At 43.0% G+C, this 20,179-nt stretch overlaps 2 protein-coding genes across 2 annotated transcripts in view; one reads left to right on the plus strand and one right to left on the minus strand.

Annotated features, from left to right (window-relative positions):
* Positions 1–2,258, minus strand: part of LOC119410398 (frizzled-6-like) — a 21,201-nt gene extending 18,943 nt beyond the window's left edge. The window contains exon 1 of the mRNA XM_037677310.1: positions 2,073–2,258. Within this exon, the coding sequence (XP_037533238.1) occupies positions 2,073–2,258 (186 nt within the window). The remainder of the gene's footprint in view (positions 1–2,072) is intronic.
* A 3,442-nt stretch (positions 2,259–5,700) lies between these two features.
* The window catches only part of klhl32 (kelch-like family member 32), a 65,822-nt gene continuing 51,343 nt past the window's right edge, over positions 5,701–20,179 (plus strand). Inside the window, exons 1-3 of the mRNA XM_037677311.1 lie at positions 5,701–5,895; positions 8,347–8,459; positions 16,209–16,389. Of these exons, the coding sequence (XP_037533239.1) occupies positions 8,437–8,459; positions 16,209–16,389 (204 nt within the window). The 5' untranslated portion in view covers positions 5,701–5,895; positions 8,347–8,436. The remainder of the gene's footprint in view (positions 5,896–8,346; positions 8,460–16,208; positions 16,390–20,179) is intronic.

Here is a 20,179-nt window from a genome sequence, read left to right on the forward strand (position 1 = left end):
GGAATGGACGAACACCTGGCTGAACATTAGGGATAGACTGGACCACCATCTGGCATAACATTAAGGATGAACTTGATGAGCACTTGACAGAAAGCCAGAGATGAACTGGACCAACATCTGGCAGAACATTAGGGATGGAGCGGGCCAACACTTGGCAGAACTATAATGATGGACTAGACCAACATCTGGCAGAACATTAGGGATGGACGGACTGGACCTACATCTGGCAGAACCTTAAGGAGGGACTGGACCAACATCGAGCAGAACGTTAGGAACAGACTGGACCAACATCTGTCAGAACGTTAGGAACAGACTGGACCAACATCTGTCAGAACGTTAGAGACGGACTGGACTAACATGTGACAGAAGTTAAAGACGGACTGAAGCACAGTATTTCCCCTGCCATTATTCAAGGAGGGTGCCCCAGCCTGTCAACAGAACTGAGCACCCCGCCTAACAAATCCTCATGCAGCTATGCCACTTGGAGATGGGGGAGCGGAGATTCTAGCAGCTCAGCTCAGATTCCAACCCACATCATCCACATGTAATACAAACGTACCATTCAGCTAACACAAACAACAAGGGGAAAAGTTTAATGTAATTTTCCTCTGTGGGGCACCATACACAGCGGCTGATAAGCAGGCAGCGATCACTACTGAATTATTATAACACAACACCACACAATACTAATAAGTTAGCAGCAACCATAGTTATTTTCACAAATGTATCTTTGACAGGTTGGATGCCAAAGTACTCAGGACCAACTTTGAAGTATTTCCTGCTACAGGTAAGACTTCTGCAACATTCAGCATGTTTTACATGTTTTTTTAATTATTATTATTTTTGTACTAGTGAAACAGTTTAAAAAATAAAGAGGCACAGCCAGAAGACACACGAATATATACAGATTTTGGTAAACAACATATGCTCCCATCCAGACATCTTTTTCAGAATAGGCCTTTTTATTTCAGCAAGACGATGCTAAATTGCTTGCTGCATCTGCTACAACAGCATGGCTTCATAGTAGAAGAGCAGCTGAACTGATCTCTCACCACTCGAAAACAAGTCTTGAAATGAAAAATCCAGCAAAGAGGATCCAGGACTGTTGAACAGCTATTTCCTACATGGGACAACAATGGACAACATTCCCTCTAAAACTATCAACTTCCCAAACTTCCTTCCTTGCATTCTTTCCATACGTTCCTTCCTTCCTTTTGCTCCTTTCTTCCTTATGTTCCATAAGTTCCTTCTGTACGTTCCTTCCTTCCTGTACGTTCCTTCCTTCCTTCCATGTGTTCCTTCCTTCTTTATGTTCCTTCCTTAAATTCCTTCCTTCCTTCTTTACTTAACTTCCTTCCTTCCTTCCATTCCTTCCTTCCTTTTGCTCCTTTCTTCCTTATGTTCCATAAAGTCCTTCCTTCCTTCTGTACGTATGTTCCTTCCTTCCTTATGTTCCTTCCTTAAGTTCCTTCCTTACATACGTTCCTTCCTTCTTTCCATACATTTGTTCTTTCCTTATTTTCCTTCTTCTGTAAGCTCTTTCCTTCCTTCCTTCCTTAGGTTCCTTCCTTCCTTACGCAACTTCCTTCCTTCCTTACTTACGTTCCTTCCTACCTTCTGTACGTTCCTTCCTTCCTTACGTTCCTCCCTTCCTTCCGTTCCTTACCCAACTTCCTTCCTTCCTTATATTCCTTCCTTCCTTCCTTATATTCCTTCCTTCCTTTCCCTTTCCTATCCTTTTGGTCTGTGGGAGGAAACCAGAGTACCTGGAGAAAACCCACGCATGCACGGAGAGAACATGCAACATGCATTACACATTACAGAACATTCCTTTTCTTCAGACTAGAGGTTGTACTCTATCATCTCAACTTAGGCGCCTGGCAGATGGAGCTCTACATCTTTGTGAGATGTGGCACACCTGTTGTATAAAAAGTCCCCCAATATTAATTAAAAAGTAATAAATGGTTGGGAATGTAGGCATGGCTTTAAATGTTAAGGAATATGTCACAACACATCCAAACAGTGCATTAATTAGGAAATAGGAAAATTAATTTTACACATTGGGGACTTACCTCCATTTTACTGGCTGCAATGTCCTGATCATAGTGCTCCATCATGTTGGGAAAGAAAGTCATGTTGTAGGGCATCTCTTTGCAGCGAGTCTCTTTGATGGGCTCGCAGGTGAACAGGCTGTGGGAACTGCAGCTTCTGACCCACATCAGAGCCACGCACACCCACAGTGGTTCTGGCCTCAGCATCGCAACGCTGACTGGGTGTGAAAGTGGGCTGAAACAGGTCTTTCTTCAGCTCTACCGGAGGATATAATTTGTTGACCGTAACAGCGTTGTTGTTTCCCTCCGGTCATCCACGGATCAGTTCTTCTGGAGACATCTCTGTGACGTCTACAACAGCTAAAACGCTCTCGTGGCTGATCAGCAGCAGGACTCCAACATCCCTGCAACAAATGTGACAAATCAGATTTTCATTAGAATAAACCCCATGCTGTTTGTTGCTGCATTGCACACCACAAAAAAGCTTTCATTTTTAACAATCTGTCCCACACAGACCAATCGCCCAAACACTAAAAAAATAACCAAGTCCCTTCAGGATCCAAAGGATCCAGTTTGGGAAGCAGCTTTTAGACATCAATCAGGTCTGTGTGACTACACAGGGGTGGAGGATCATAAAGATCATAGCTGGTTTAGGAGAATAAGTCTCAGCTTGTTGGTGCACATTAAAATTCACATTAAAGTTATCAAATCCCCCCACACACACCTACATCACGACATGAGTGATGTGCTGATTTCCAATGTGTTCAAAGCTTTAGCTAACACAGTGCTTGTGCACAGAACTTAGAATTAGTATAGTTACAGATTAATTATCAAACCTGAAGTAAAAGTACACAGAAACCTGCTGGTTACCTGCTGGTTACCTGCTGGTTACCAGGGCAAACACACAACAAAGTTCATTTTCGACACGTTTCCTCGACTTTAGCACCGTAGAGGGGACTAAAACCCGAAACATGGTCGGTTTTACACCTTAACCAGTCTGCTTAGACTCAGACTTGGTTCCCCCGTGAATATTTGAGTCCACAGCCGGCAGCAGAGCTGTTTAGCTGTAAATTAGTCACCGACTGCGGTGAGAAAGTGTAGTCAACATCCCTGCTTCTGCCGTGGGACCGCGGCCCGAGACGACTTCGGCGGAAAAGTAGAAAAAAGAACGAAACTTCGGCTCTAAAAACACGAAACAAAAACACTTACCCCGAGCTGCTAGCTGTGTATTCACCAGCTGACTACATGAACTTGTCGGAGTGGTTCTGTGAGAAATTTAAGAGCGTTTTTTTATTTTTTTTCTGGGAGAACCTCCAGACCGCCCCTCCGCTCCGACTGCCTGAGCTGAACCGAAGACGCCTTCAGGTGCAGTTGGAAATGTGCCCACTTTGTTCTCAAGCGAAACATCAGAGCCTAAAACATGTTTCTAAACGCTTTATGGTGGACTTAGTGTCATAGCATGTCTTCTTTAGGGCGAGCAAAAAATAAAATAAAATAAAAAATAAAAATTAAAACTGCACACGTTTGTTATACAGCATTCACAATTTTACAAATGCTTGTTTATTTTTTCAGTCAACAGTTATTTATACAAGTTAGTCCCTTTAGAGCCTTGGAGACTCATTTACAAGAGAGACCTGATTTTAACAAAGACTGATGACAACAGTAGACAACAAAAAGACAATAATAGACAATCATAAAAGAAGGCGTATAAATTGAGAAGAACAAATGAAAGAAAATTGTGTTAAAAAAAATGAAACCAAAACAGCTAGGTTGTAAGGCGATGTAGAAAACTAAAAACAGGAACATGTCTGCATTGTTTTTTTCCAGGAACTTAACAGATGTTTCAAGCTACTTAGAGAGGTCACGGTCGAGAGCTTCAAATCTTTTTGTAAGATATTCCAGGAAACAGGAGCGGAGTAGGAGAAGGCCCTTTTATCTAGTTCAGTCCTCACTGAGGGAACACTGCAGGTAATAATGTCCTGAGAGCGCACGCTGTAGCTGCACTCACGCAGAGACATGTAGGAGGAGATGTATGAAGGCAGCAGACCAAGACGTGAGGGGGGGAGGGCGTGCCCTAGAGGCCATTTTAGCACCAGCAAAGTTTTCTTTACCCACTATGGAGTATGCTGTTGTTGTGGGAATCAGTTTGTTTGGTGGTTCCTCAGACTGAAGAAGTCCTTTGGATGAAGGCCAAAATGTCTCAGCAACAAAAGCAACAGATGACCTGACTGAACAGTGTTGGATTAATACGGACCTAACTCTTGAGATAAATTAATGCAGAAATTATAACTGTATGGGTTTTACTCACATTTTACAAAAGAGACTACTCTGTTCAAACGTGTTATCAGAGCACTGGCTTAATTTCCCAAAGTGGCTTTGACGCTTAATGATAATCAAAGATTTATTAATTCAGTTTAAAATATCAATTGCAGCCGAGCATGTCCCCAATGTAATCACATGGGAGTGGTGGAGCAGAGGTTAGAGAAGGTGGGCGCGTGATCAGAAGGTCACCAGTTTGACTCCAGTCCTTGTGACACCATGAGACTAACCTGTATAAATAAAGGTTGAATGAAAAAAATCTAAATGTGGGTGGGAAAGGTGAAACACCCACACCTGCCTCCATCCTCATTTGCCCCACCCCAGACCCTTGAGCAAGGCCTTTAAGGTCAAGGTCAAGGTGTCTTTATTGTCATTTGCATCTCATGTGGTACATGTGGTGGAACAAAACTGTGTACACAGGGTCCCAGTTACAACCAACAAAAGTAGAAAATGTAAAAGAAAAACAGTAAAAAGATCTAAGATAGGGCAGCACGGTGGTGCAACTGGTAGAGCTGCTGCCTCTCAGCGAGCAGGTCTCCGGTTCAAATCCCTGTCCAAGTGCCTTTCTGCGTGGAGTTTACATGTTCTCTCCGTGCATACATGAGTTTTCTCCGGGTGCTCCAGTTTCCTCCCACAAACCAAAAACATGCATGTTAGGCTGATTGGTAACTCTAAATTGTCCCTAGGTGAGAGTGAGAGAGTGAATGGTTGTTTGTCTCGTTTGTCTCTATGTGTCCCTGTGATGGACTGGAGACCCATCCGGGGTGTACCCCGCCCCTCGCACAGTGATTGCTGGACATGGACACTGGACACTGGCGACCCCCGTGACCCAAATTGGAATAAGCGGGTAAAGATAATGGATGAATGTATGGATGGGTAAAAAATAATGGATGGATGGAAGATCTAAGATATGAACTAATACGCTAAACTAAGAATATGCTAAACACTTAATAGTAAAAAATAATAAGCCGAACAACAGCAGCACGAACATGAGTGTGAGCAGATGAGTATGAATGAATACAGCAGCATGAGATCAGCAGCATGGATAGTCAGCAGCACATCAACAATCGAGTGGCATTACAGTGATTTTTTTTTACCAGTTTTTTTAACCCCCACCAACAGCTCTCTATTGAAAATGAGTTCTCGTGACTCAATGAGACTACCTGTATACATAAATACATATATTAATAATAATACCTGTACAATACCTGCATAAAGGTTAAATAAAATAAAACATGTGAGCGTGTCATTTCCAAATTATCCACACGGGGGCGCTCGTTCCCGACGGTGCCCTCATTCATGTGACCGCCGAGCGCCGTGAAGGGGCGGGGTTAAAATGTAACGATTCACGAGCTTCAGGAGGAGCACCGCCAGTAAAGTGTCGGCGGTACCGGAGCGGCTCGGCTGCGTTCTCCCTCTCCGTGGATGTGGGAGACAAGAAGCACCGACATCAAATGACATGCGAACCGGAGGACGCCGCCACAGAGACGGAGGACGGGGCTGACTCATAACACATTCATATGCGGTACGTAACGCTGCCGACAGCTGAATGACAAGATAACCGGATATAGAAAAATCGCCAGGAGAAGACGCCAAGGAGCTCCGGAGGTGTGTGTTTGTGTGTGTGTGTGTGTGTGTGTGTGTGTGTTATTGTGTGGCTGCCACAGGGTTATGGAGGCTGTCCCCTCAGCTCGCGCACCGAGGCGCTGGCCTGTTGCTAGGAGACGTTTTGACAGCTGGAAGCTTTTTGGGAAGTGTCATTAATGGAGTCTGGTTATTAGCAACACAAACCTGCCTCCCCCTGCTCAGTCCTGTTAGCTGAGGGCTGTTCCGCATGTGGACACCCTCCCTCTGTTTATTCCGTAAAAACATTATATTCTGTTTTCTTCTCCTCTTTCAGGTTTGATCGTCCTCTGCTTGTTTATGCCCTGTGTGTGTTTATTACTAAAATATCTCAGGGACCACTGGACGAATTTTAATGAAAGTTTCAGAAAGTAAGAACTGGACGAACATCTACAACTGTAAAAAAATTGGAGTCATTCAAGGTGGCTGCCACAGCTGGCTGATCTTCAAAAACTTGTAAATGGTCATAAGTCTGTCTGCTTTTCAGATATCGACCAAATATTTTGGGTGGTAGTAGCTGAGTCGGATCACCAACTCATGTTCTGAGCGCTAAGAATGCGTGAAAGCCCTACGTTTAAAACATTCCCTATTTGCTATGTAGGAGCAACTATGTCTGTTAGCAAAATATCTAAACATTGATTCATTTTAATGAATCGTTCAGGAGATATAAATTGTTACATTTTTCTAAAAGAGCATCTCTGCTCGCTCCCTCACTATCCATCCTTCGGTTCAAACAGTCTTATACTGCCATCCGGTGGTCGAAAAAAGGTACTGCACTCAATACAAATTAACCAACATTTCTTCTTAAATCTTAATTACTAATTATTGTCAAGTTTCAAACTATATTATCATTTATCACAATAATTTCTGAGACAATTAATCGCCCAGCAAAATGTGTTATCGTGACAGGCCTAGCCACAATGTTCCCCACAACAACTGCCTTAGAAAACACAAAAAGGCTGTAATTCAGTCAGTTTTACAGATATCATGTTGTAATTTGGTGTGGCTCGGTTGGGTGTGTTTTTGACCCACTACTCATTGCTCAAGAGTTACGTTAAATCTTTAGCTTTAACCGTTGTCAAGTCTGCTTGCTTGTTACCAACATATCAAATGAACAAATGGACAAATATCGAGGAAACTTTCAGAAAGTAATCGTTGGTTGTGCACTGACTGGCAAAAATGTAACAAAAAGTTACAATGACAAAACTGTAGCTAAAGGCTAAAATGATCAAAACCATAGCTAAAAGGTAAAATTAATAAAACAGCTGCAAACGGGTAAAAAGATCAAAACATTAGCTTGAATCTAAAATTGGCAAAAATCATAGTTTAATGCCTAAAGTAGTAGGTAAAAGCTAAAAGTTGCATGCGAAGACAAAAACAGAGCAAACGCACTAAAAATTGATTTCAGAGAACGATGTTTTTGGTGGACTGAAGAGATGTTTTTATGATATTTTTTGAAAATAAGGTTAAATTATTAAATATTAAAAGTCGTAGCGCACTGTTCCTTATAGAGTCAAATGTATTGATGCATGAATGTACATAGATTGCAATATATATATATATATATATATATATATATATATATATATATATATATTATAATGTATTTAAGAAACTAGAAACAGGAAAGCAATAGTCAGCATCCACACACTATTAACACTAACAAAACAAATTAGTAGTTTGCATTGTGCTGCAGAGTTCGGTGATTTATACAGTCAGAACGTTTCTGTTTGAAGCACACAGAGGAGGCCAGTTTGCCTGCCTGCCATGTCAATATGTGAGCAGTCTGTCCCACGCTCCCTCCTCCTCCTCAGCTCAGTGCGGCCCGTGGCCATGTGTCTGAAGGTCATCCAGCGGGTCGATCATTAAGTCTCGTAGGGGACTACACTGCAGAGCAGCCAGTTGTACGCTCACTACACTTGAGCTCAACTTCATAAAAGCACAGTTTTCCTTCCTTCCATAGAGCCGACACCCGAGAGGAACTTCATGTTGCACCACACGTTTTAAATTCTGCTTTTGTCCCATTCACATTGTATCAGATTCAGGCGTGTAGCTCTTGATGTCAAGGATGTAGGTACACAAGAAGGGCTGCGTGCAAATTGGTCTCTCGGGATGTTCAGAGAAGTGCAGTGCTTGTAGTCTGTCCTCCAGTGTCTCTGCTTTAAAAGGACGCGGAGCAGCATCTATAAAAGCCGTCAACGTCAACAGCAGCATTGCTGCGGGAAGGGAGAATTCAGCATTAGGCATGGCGTGTGGTTCGGTGTGTTCACACAGTGCAAAAGGAGGTTGTGACAGTCTGTGTGGGTCGAGCGGATGCTCTGAGTAAAGCTGACGTGCTGTTCTGTCCTATCAGGCTGATGTATGCAACCAGTGAGGAGTCGACAGCCCTCAGGAGCTACAGCACACCTCCCCTCCACCTCCACCACCTCCTTTGTAAAGGGGCATGCCTTCTGAAGCAAGCGTCAGGTAGGCAGCTCAGTCGGGCCACACATGCTGCTTCACACTGTTATTCTATTTTAAAACATCCAGGAGATCCAGGCAGGAATCAATATGTTTGTCTTGTTACAGACTCTCCTTTCTCTAAATAAGGAAATCAATTTTTCACTTGTTAGCTGTCTTGTTTGAATAAAGTTGAGGTTACAGAGAGGAAACTCAGTGAATGATTGTTCCACTTGAGCACTTTAAAAAAACAACTCGCACTCAGTTGTCCCTATCGAATATAAATAGTTAAAAAGGATAAATATCCTTTAAAACATGAGTAAAATATACTGTACCTTACAGTTTTATTTATTGTTGAGAAGTGGTTTTGAGGGACATTGGTTTACATGGAGGACTTGTGACCCGTCCAGGGTGTACCCCGCCCCTCGCACAGCTGGACATGGGCACCGGCGACCCCCGTGACCCAAAATGGAAGAAGCGGGTAAAGATAATGGATGGATGGTTTACATGGAATTAACTTAGATAGACACAAATATACTGGTACACACACACACACACGTGTACACGCACATAGAAGTATGGAGAAAGATGCTAAAGTCTTTGTCCTGACCGACTAATAGCTAGCCAGAGTGCCAGTTGTTTTTTTTTTTGTTTGTTTTTTTTATAATTTCAAACGCCTTAAAAAGTACTCTCAAAAAGTACACTTGTGTGAAAGAACTTTGGTCAGTAGAGAACACAGCAGTAAAACAAACAGTGCACCAATGACTGATAGATGCAGGATCTTAATACCAGCTGGTTTGCTGTCTGACTATTGAGTGTTCAGACATTTGGTTATTTTTCCACAATGTCATGTATCTGTCAGTGACACAAGCATTTAATTGGAAATAGTCCTTCCAGATTTGACAATGGTTCTGAGCAGCCTAGGATCAGTACGACACCTGGCACTGGGCAGAACATATCAGTGTTCTTGAAACTGATGTTGTAGAGAAAAGAATTGCAAGAATATGGGTTTAGGTGTCGACAGTAAAAGATATATAAGGATGTCTAGGCTTCCTGCTGCACTTAGATCAAAATGACCTTGGGGGTTATTTTAGCCCAGTCCTTCTCAAATAGTGGGGCGCGCCCCCCTGGGGGGGCCGGAGCAGTGACTGGACGCTTGTCACCCACAGCACGCATAAGACAGAGAATAAAGTCAAAGCGAGAGTGTTACCTGCTCCTCTTCCTCTTTTACTTTAACAATTTATTTTTTAGTTTTTCAAACCACAATTTTTGTGTTTTTTTTTTTTTTAATACAGAAGTAATGTTTAATAAATGTTAGGACTCTATTCTTTACTAACAAATCCTCCGCTCTGGACGCATTTCACCCACAGCATGCAGCAACAAAGAGTATAAAGTCAAAGCGAGAGCGACACCTGCCCCCTCTTTCCTCTTTCACGTTGACAACTTTTTTTTTAGTTTTATCGATTGTCAAAGCTCAAGTTTGATGTTTTTTTAAATTTGTTATAAAAACAGATGTTTAACAAATGTTAGGACTCTATTCTTTGCTAACAAAATATATTTTGTCATTAAACAACTTGTCAGGTTCTTGTGAGCGCGCCGCATAACCCTGGACACCCCCCACCCCCCCAGCCAGCCAGCTTGCTCACTCTTGAGCTCTTTGCGTCTTCTCTGCTGTTGCTGCTCTGAAGACCAGGTCCAGGTCCAGGTCCAGGTCCAGGTCCAGCTAAACATTGAGCAGGAGCTGAGAGCTGCAGGATCATGTTTCAAACTTTAAAAAGCTGTTCACTGCAAAACGTGCTCATTGCAGCCATTAATCCTGACTTCCTCATTTTGATTAAAAACAAAAACTGCACAAATTGTTTAATTAATTTTTATTTTGTAGGTCAAATTGTTTTATATAACACTCCTGACTTAAAATGTTGCTGATCAATTTGAATTTATTATTATTTATTGATTGTATTTAATTTGATTGTTCAGTATCAAATGGTCAAAAATGTTTACAGTTTAAATAAGGATATATATATTTTTTAAATTTCAGGCAGATGCACTTTAAGCCTTTTCTGTTACAGACTATAAAACAATGTTAATAATCTTTGTTGTAAGTTGATCTATATTTCTTTCTTTATTTATTTAATTAATGTTAATAAGGGTACAATGTTATGCAGAGGCATATTTATAATTTTTTTTTTTTTAGACAAATTACACTCTTTACAGTCGCGGCGGAGAGTTGGGGCGGCACGAAATGTTTACTTCTTCCTAGGGGGGGTCGTAACCGAAAATAATTGAGAAGTACTGGTTTAGCCCAAGGGCACTTGGAGGGCTAGAAAACTGGGTTGAAATGTCTTCATAACTGGGGCAGCTTTGGTGCAGTGGTAGAGTAGACGATCCAGACCAGGGCCAGAAAGTTGCAAGTTCAACTCTTCGCCATTCCCACGTGTTGTGGTGTCTTCGACACCTGTTCCCTAACTGCTCCATGGGCGCTTACATAGCTGCCCACTGCTCCACCTGGGTGTATCTCATGTCAGAGTCAGAGATTCTTTATTGTCATTCACACCTCATGTGGTACATGTGGTGGAGCGAAATTATGTACACAGGGTCCCAGTTACATCCAACAATAAAATGTATAAGAAAAACAGTAATAACATCTAAGATATGAACTAAGAAAAACATCAACTAAATATACACTAAGCACTCATAACATAAAACATTGAACATCAGCACAAACATGAACATGAGTCTGTGAGCAGATGTGCACGAATGAACACATCAACATTGAATGAGATCAGCAGCAACATGAAACAGATCAGCAGCAACATGAAACAGATCAGCAGCAACATGATGTGATTTTTCACAGTGATTATCCTGGTTAGAGATTCATGAGTCTTAACAGCCTCAGGGTAGAAGCTGTTCCTCAGTCTAGTGGTTCTACACTTAATGCTCCTCAACCTCCTTCCTGAGGGGAGTGGGGCAAAAAGTGTGTGTGCTGGGTGAGTGGGATCCTTCATGATGCAGGTGGTCCTCTTCTTGCATCTGGAAGTGTAGATGTCTGTGATGGTGGGGAGACTGACTCCAATATCTTCTGTGCAGCCTTCACCACTCTCTGCAGAGCTTTTCTTTCTGCAGCTGTGCAGCCTCCATGCCACACGTTGATGCTGGAGCACAGGATGCTCTCCACTGCACACCTGTAGAAGGAGGTGAGGACTGAGCTTCCCAGACCAGCTCGTCTCTGCCGCCTGAGGAAGTAGAGTCTCTGATGAGCTTTCTGGATCAGGCTGGTGGTGTTGCTCCAGCTGAGGTTGTCATTCATGTGTACACCCAAGTACTTGTAGCTGGAGACCACTTCCACTGCAGATCCTCTTATGTTCAGGGGGGTGTAGGTGTGTTTGTCCCTTCTGAAGTCCACAGTCATCTCCTTTGTCTTCTTCACATTGATATGAAGGTTATTCTCTTTGCACCAGCTCTCCAGGTGTTCCACCTCCTGCCTGTAGCTGGACTCATGTCCATGTGATGGTTTAAATGCAGAGCACACATTTCGTCGTCGTATGGGACAAACAACGATAATACATTTCACTTCATTTTCCCGTTTTTGGGGATGTTTCCAGTCTAAAGAAGTTGGAACTGACCAAAATGGTCCAAGGATGCAATATCTGTGAAGCAACAACAGAAACCTGCATGAACAATAAAGTTCATGCAGGTTTCAAAATGCACAGTGCATTACTATTTGTTACGTATGTGTAGCTGAATACATGTCAGGGTGCCCATTCTGATCCATGTCTGATGGTGTCTACAGGCACATGAGCATAGGACTGAACTGTAGGATACTTGAAGTAGAAGCCTGGTCTAATGAGTCACATTCTCTTAGCACCACATGGATGGGTAGGTCTGTGAGTCCGGGAGTGAAGTGCTTAGTTAAATATATGGGAAATATGTAACAAATGGGTCTTTAATAAGAGATACAGCTTAGTTGTTGCATCCTAAAAGTAAGGTTTTAAAGTCTGTTCTGAATTTGACAGGGAGCAAATGGAGAGAAGCTAAAACTGCAGAAATATCTTCTCTCCTAACTCTCATCTGAACTCTAGCAGCAGCATTTTTAAACAACTAAAGACTTCTTTAAAATATATTGGACATTCAAATGATACATAATTAAAGTAGTCCAGTCTAGAAGTGATAAATGCATGGATCAGCTTTTCTGCAGCATTTAAAGACAATATGTTTCTAATCTTAGTGATATTGTACAGAAGGAGAGTAGTTCTGGTAATATTTTTAATGTGGGAGTTAAATGATGTATCCTGATCAAACATAACACCAAGGTTCTTTACATTCGAGCTTGAGGCCAAATGAATGCCATCCAGAGGAAGTGAATCGCTGTATTGTTTGTTCTCAGATCCAAAAATCTTGACCTCTGCCCTGAGTTTGGTAGCAAAACATTAAGGATTTTTATTCAGGTTTTTATATCTGTAAGACAAGCTTGTAATTAAAGTGACTGATCGGATTGATCAGGTTCCATGTATAAATAAAACAGAGGATCATCAGCATAACAATGAAAATGTATCTTGTGCTGTAATAACTATACCTAATAGAAGCACATACTATATAAAGAACCCTGAGGAACTCCGTGTCTAACCCTGGTGTATGAAGAAAATCAATTACTACCTTGAACAAGCAAACTGGAATCTTTCAGATAAACATGAATTAAATCATTTTAGAGCTGTTCTTGTAATCCCAATATCACGTTCAAGTCTCTTTAAATAAACATTGTGATCAATTGTATCAATGCAGCACTGACATCTAACAGGACAAGTATAGACATGAATCCACTGTCTGAGGCCATGAGAATATCATTATCATTAGTAACGTTCATTAATGCTGTTTCTAAGCTATGATAAGCTCTAAATCCTGATAGAAACAGATGACAATTTTTTTTGTCCAGATGTTGATAAATTTGATTTGCAACTAGTTCCTCATGAAATTTGAGATGAATAAGAGATCGGATATAGGTCTATAATTAGCCAGCACTTTGGAATCCAGATTAGTATCTTAAGTAAAGATTTTATTACAGCGACCTTAAAGCCCAATGGTACAGAACTATTAATTAACGATGGATTAAGCACATCCAAATTGAGGATCTATATGACAGGGCACGTCTCTTTGAACAGTCTGGTTGGGACGAGGCCTAGTAGACATGTTGATGGTTTGGATGAAGATATTATTTTGGACAATTCAGAGAGCTCAACAGGACTAAAACGGTCCAAATACAAATCAGATTCTTGTGAAACTTTGTGTAAGAGAGGTTTGTGAGACAACGACTCTGCGTCCTGGATTGTCCAGTTACCTTCAAACTTGTTGCATCCTCTGCTGCTCCAGGTTTGATCCTTTATTTGAAAGCTTATTTCATGCGTATTAAAGTAAAACTGATTAATTTATTTCACATGATACCTGCTATTCAGCTTCAAACAGACTGAAGACAGTTAATTTTTGATTGAACAGTTCAGAACTTTGTTTCATTCCTTTTCAAATGGCCGACCATTTTTTCCTGTGTTTGATTGATTGATGACAGACTACCAAATAAGCAGTCTATGTTGATATTCTTTCTACACTGGGCTCAGAGTACACATGCACACACATGCACGCACACACACACACACACACACACACACACACACACACACACACACACACACACTTTTCTCAGTTTTATCTCTTCTTCTGGCATGAAGCACCATTTAGGGAAACAGCCAAGACAAAATGGGGAGTTTTATGCTCTTGCTGTGAGTTTGACTGAGATTAAGATAACACAGTTAACACGGTTATGCCGTTCCCACCGGCACATCTTCCACTGAGGAAGCGGAGCCTGGGGACTCTGGGTCGGGCCCTCCAATCTTTGGTGCTGAGGTCACCGAGGTGGTTAAAAAACTCCTCGGTGGCAGGGCCCCAGGGGTGGATGAGATTCGCCCGGAGTTCCTTAAGGCTCTGGATGTTGTAGGGTTGTGTTGGCTTACACAACTCTGCAATATTGCGTGGACATCGGGGTAAGTTCCCCTGGATTGGCAGACCGGGGTGGTGGTCCCCCTATTCAAAAAGAGAGTAGAGTGTGTTCCAACTACAGGGGAATCACGCTCTTAAGCCTCCCTGGTAAGGTCTGTTCGGGGGTTCTGGAGAGGAGGGTCCGTCGGATAGTCGAACCTTGGATTCAGGAGGAGCAGTGCGGTTTTCATCCTGGCCATGGAACACTGGACCAGCTCTACACTCTCAGCAGGGTCCTGGAGGGTGCATGGGAGTTTGCCCAACCGGTCTACATGTGCTTTGTGGACTTGGAGAAGGCGTTCGACCGTGTCCCTCAGGGAACCCTGTGGGGGATACTCTGGGAGTATGGGGTACCGGGCCCTTTGATACGGGCTGTTAGGTCCCTGTATGACCGGTGTCAGAGCCTGGTCCACATCGCCGGCAGTAAGTCGGGCCTGTTCCCGGTGAGAGTTGGACTCCGCCAAGGTTGCCCTTTGTCACTGATTCTGTTCATAACTTTTATGGACAGAATTTCTAGGCGTAGCCAAGGTGTTGAGGGGATCCATTTTGGTGGCCTTAGGATTGCTTCTCTGCTTTTTGCAGATTATGTGGTCTTATTGGCTTCATCAGATTGTGATCTACAGCCTTCGCTGGAGCGGTTTGCAGCCGAATGCGATGCGGCCGGGATGAAGATCAGTTCCTCCAAATCTGAGGCCATGGTCTTGAGCCGGAAAAGGGTAGAGTGCCCACTCTGGGTCAGGGAGGAGGTCCTACCCCAAGTGGAGGAGTTCAAGTATCTCGGGGTCTTGTTCACGAATGAGGAAAAGTGGAGCGTGAGATCGATAGGCGGATAGGTGCAGCATCTGCAGTGAAGCAGGCGCTGTACAGGTCTGTTGTGGTGAAGAGAGAGCTGAGTCAAAAGGCGAAGCTCTCAATTTACCGATCGATCTACGTTCCTACCCTCATCTAAGGTCACGAGCTTTGGGTTGTGACCGAAAGAATGAGATCTCGGATACAAGCGGCCAAAATGAGTTTTCTCTGCAGGGTGTCTGGGCTCTCCCTTAGAGATAGGGTGAGAAGCTCGATCATCCGGGAGAGACTCAGAGTAGAGCTGCTGCTTCTCCACGTCGAGAGGAGCCAGTTGAGGTGGCTTGGGCATCTGTTTAGGATGCCTTCTGGACGCCACCCTGGTGAGGTGTTCCGGACACGTCCCACCGGAAGGAGGCCCAGAGGAAGACCCAGGACACGCTGGAGGGACTATGTTTCTCGGCTGGCCTGGGAACGCCTCGGGATTCCCCTGGAAGAGCTGGCCCAAGTGGCTGGGGAAAGAGAAGTCTGGGCCTCCCTACTTAGGCTGCTACCCCCACGACCCGACCCTGGATAAGCGGAAGAAAATGGATGGATGGATGAAGATAACACAGTGACAAACCTTCTGATTTGCTGAAGATGTTCCTTTCAAGGATAAGGATGGAGACATTGTGGAAATGTGTGTTTGTTTGTCGTGCTATCAAAACATCTCATAATCGACAGGGCAGATTTTTAGTGTAACTCAAAAAGTCTTCAATATTTTTAAAGATACTCGGGGGGTGGGGGGCAGGCTTTTTCCATGATAAGATCATTTTAGTTTAAACTCTGGCACAAAAGCTGTCAGGTGATAGTGTATGCATTCATTCAAGGAATGCTATGCTTTTAATTTTAATGTTATTAATAATCCTGATATAAATCTTTTTTGACATCATGCATTAGTTTCTGTGTACGTTTGTATGTGTACAGCAGTAAGGAGATGCTGACAGGACAGAGGCTCTGCCATTCAAAGTCCCACCAGGATTCAGTTCTGTCTGCCCTCAACCAGCAGAGGAAGGATGGCCAGCTGTGCGATGTCACCCTGGTGGCTGGGGAGCAGAAGTTTCACGCCCACAAAGCCGTCCTGGCAGCATGCAGCGACTACTTCAGGGTAAGGACACTATCTGTAGGAATAGAATGGTCATTTTTGTCCCCCGTCACGGAGCGAAAAGGGGAATTGAAAATATTTTCGTCCGTCCATCCATGCATGCTGTGAGCACGCTAATTTGAAATATGCCGACTTCCATTTTGGTGTGTGTAAAAGAATTTCCTTTCGAAAACTGGGTTACCATGTCAAAATCCAAGCTAGCTGCCACCATAAATGTCCATCCATTTTGTGAGCTGGATAACTTGAAAAATAAGTGAGGTACTGACTGAGGCCCTTGGAGTGGCCAAAGCTTAAACAGTGGTGGCCAAGGCCATCATAGTTCACCGTCACTCTGCACTGCTTTGGACAAGCAAAAAAAACAAATAAAAAAACTACTTCTGTTCTTCTACAAAGTGTGCTCCTACCCATTTAAATGTCTTGCAACAAAATATTAAGCATTCCCTGTTCATTTCCAGTGCAGAAAAGCACTCGTCTACAAGCATTGACTCTTCATTTCCCTGAGCAACGGGTGACATCGGTGTACGGCTTGTTCCAGTGATGTTGTGTCACATAGTTACCGGCTTATAAATCAACTTTTTTCCCCTAAAATTGACATACTGGTGTGGAAAAGTGTTACATTAAATAATCAAAGTTCATGCTCAATAATCCAGGTAAAGAAATCCACCAATGTTCAGTCAGGTCATCTGGACAATTCCTCTTTCCTTGTTGAGATACGTTTCGCCCTCTATCTGAAAGGCTTCATCAGTCTGAGAACTCACAAACAAACTGTTTTCCCCACCAAGCAGTACACTCCTACAGTGGACCAAACAGTTTTTTCTGGTGATGAGATGGTTTCTGGGGGCTGTCCTCTCCCCTGTTCACTCCTCCCAGGCAGCCACAGCCAACAGTTTGTATGTGACTTCTCAGATCGATGAAGCCCTTCAGATGGAAGGCGAAACGTCTCTCAACAACAAAAAGGAACTGTCCAGATGACCTGACTGAACATTGTTGGATTTCTTTACCTGGATTATTGAGCATAAACTTTGATGTCTTGAACCACTTTGGCTGTGGCAGCTTGGGAGGAGTCGACAGGGGAGAGGACAGCCCCCAGAAACTATCTTATCACCAGCAAACTGGTTGGTCCACTAAAGGAGTGTACTGCTTGGTGGGGAAAACAGTTTGTTTTGCGACTTCTCAGATTGATGAAGCCCTTCGGATGGAGGGCGAAACATCTCTCAACAAGAAAATATGAACTGTCCAGATGACCTGACTGAACATTGCTGGATCCATTAAATAATATTAAACATTTTGCAGAGCATAAACTGTGATATGTTGCTGGTGCTGAGACAGCTGAGAATGTTTCAGTCTCCCTAGTCAGTCCAAAGTTTACTTAACTCAGTGGACTGATGCATTCATTAGTGTCAGAAGACCGGCACATACATGGTCTGTGCTCATCACACATACATCTGCATTGTAATACAGACACTACTGATATTAGACAGAATATATCACTTCAAAAATGACCAAACTCTTTACACTTATTTTTTTGCAAGGTTTTTAAAGTACTTTGAACATTTCTTTATACACAGTTTACTGCAGATAAAGCGTAAACTAAAATACAAAGCACTGGTGTCTTAATTTCTGCTACAGATAATATTTTGTCCACTCCTGGAGTCTCTCTTGACAGAACCTGAACATTTACTGTCTTCAGGCCACAGAGCCTCAGGAAGACACACTGTCAGATATCCAGACGGAAGATTTTTGTTGCTCAGGGAGAAACACGCCCATGAGATTTAATTTGAGGACTTTGAGGAGATTAGAAGGAAGATACTAATCCCTCTTCTAAATGAGTCGCAGATTAAATATGTCCAAGTTGCCCAGGGATTAGGCTTCTTGTATGTTACTGTGTGTGTATGCAGGTTTTTTCATCTCTCTGCAGAGTTGATGGGGCTGTGAGACTTTCCTTCTTTTGTTTGTCTTCTTCCTGTGTTTTCTTGTTGTTCTTCAGATCTGTTAATATGTTCTTTCAAGTTCCAGCTTGGCCAAGCTCTGCCATTCTAGCTCTTGGATTATTAGATCAGCCTGTTACAGTAAGGAAGAAAAACTCTCTGCTCTGGCGCTCCCCTGTTCCTCTGTAGTAGCTTAATGACATTAAGTTAATTTTGTCATCTGACTCCAATGCTGGGTTTCATTTTGTTCATTTACTGAGGAGATGACAGTGGCTCCTACTGGAGTTGACAACTATGCCTTTTCTCACCGTGTGGCAACAAGAGAAACTGCACACATAGCAGTGATTAGAACACATTATCTAGCCCACTGGATGTGAGTGACTGTAATGAAATACCTGACCAGGTGTGAGTTGCTTACCTCGGACTTGTCCTATTATGTCACCTTCCTGTGCCTTCAATTATCCCTAATCGTTACTGCCCTGATGGCTGCTTGCTATTCGCAGAGGGCTGAGTGATACTAGCAATAATAGAATTGTAAGAAGGGGACAGTTGAACATGGAGTCCTCTACCCCGTTTAATGATGGGCAGGTTCTCTTCACAAATATGGCCTCCTTTACTCCTCTCTCAAACCATCGTTCCTCTCTATCCAGGATGTGAACATCTTCATCCCTGAACGAGTGATCTCTGGCCTGGAGATGAGTGTCGACCACAGAGTCCTGGCCTGGGGCGGCTGTGGCTGAGTGGTTAGAGCAGTCTTCCTCCAATGCAAGAGTTGGGGGGGTTCAAATCCACCAGCAGTCACATGTCTAAGTGTCCTTGGGCAAGACACTGAACCCCTCGATGCCTCTGATGTGTGTCCCATTGGTGTATGAATGTGATAAAGCTCTGATTAGTCTTTTTAGGATGATTTGTTCAATTAGCTTTGTATAGATCTAGTAGAGTGCTGTATGAATGGGTTGTACAGATTGTAGTATAAAGAGCTTTGAGTATCTTGTTCAGATAGAAAGGCGCTATATAAGTACAGACCATTTACCATGATGTTGCTCTTCTGTGCTGGGCCATCCTTTTGGTTAGGGACGCACACAGCTCAGCAGCAGTCTTTAGAAAGGACATGAGTTTGCTAAGTTCATGAGTAACTAACTGAACTAAGACAAGAAGGTGGTTTAAAGCTAAGCTTTGCTGGTCTACCATTGGGCATGTTTTGACTGACTGCTGCCAGAGTTTCCAATTCTCAAAAACAGGACCATTTCAACATTGTCCACATTTTTCACAACATGTGAGCTGAACTTTTCAAGCTTTACTGCTAAAAAAAACTACATACAGAGCAACTGAGAGCTGTTGAGAAACAGATTGACATACACCTTTCTGCACGCGACTTCCCGAGACTTAATTTTTAATGTCATCAACATGTCTGAACAAATGGGTACCAATGGTACACTTATGCCCCTTTTCTATTAGTACCAGTACGGGCCGACTTGACCCTACTTGGCCCGGTTCTGAGGCTTTTCCATTAGTATCGGTACTTAGCACCTGTTACTATTTTCAGTACCCTTGGCTCTGTGGTTCTAACCGGTACGAAGAGGTACAAAAACGTGACGTCAGAACACTGTCGGTCACTGATTGGTCGGGGGCAGAGTCGGGGGCGGAGTCACTGGATCCTTCAGAAACGTTTCAAAACAATAATCCGCCATTTGCAATTTCTCAGACTGGAGCAGCGGCTGGACTTATTTTAAAGATTTTAAAAACAATATTGACAACATCTTGGTCTAATGCTGATGTGCTGGCATTTTTTGTGCTTGGTGGCCGACAACATAATTCAGAGCAAGCTGGATGGAGCTCTGCTGGTGTACCCCGATCCTCCCTCC

This window comes from Nematolebias whitei, chromosome 5 (assembly GCF_014905685.2).
Source record: "Nematolebias whitei isolate Nwh7 chromosome 5, NemWhi1, whole genome shotgun sequence".
NCBI lineage: Eukaryota > Metazoa > Chordata > Actinopteri > Cyprinodontiformes > Rivulidae > Nematolebias > Nematolebias whitei.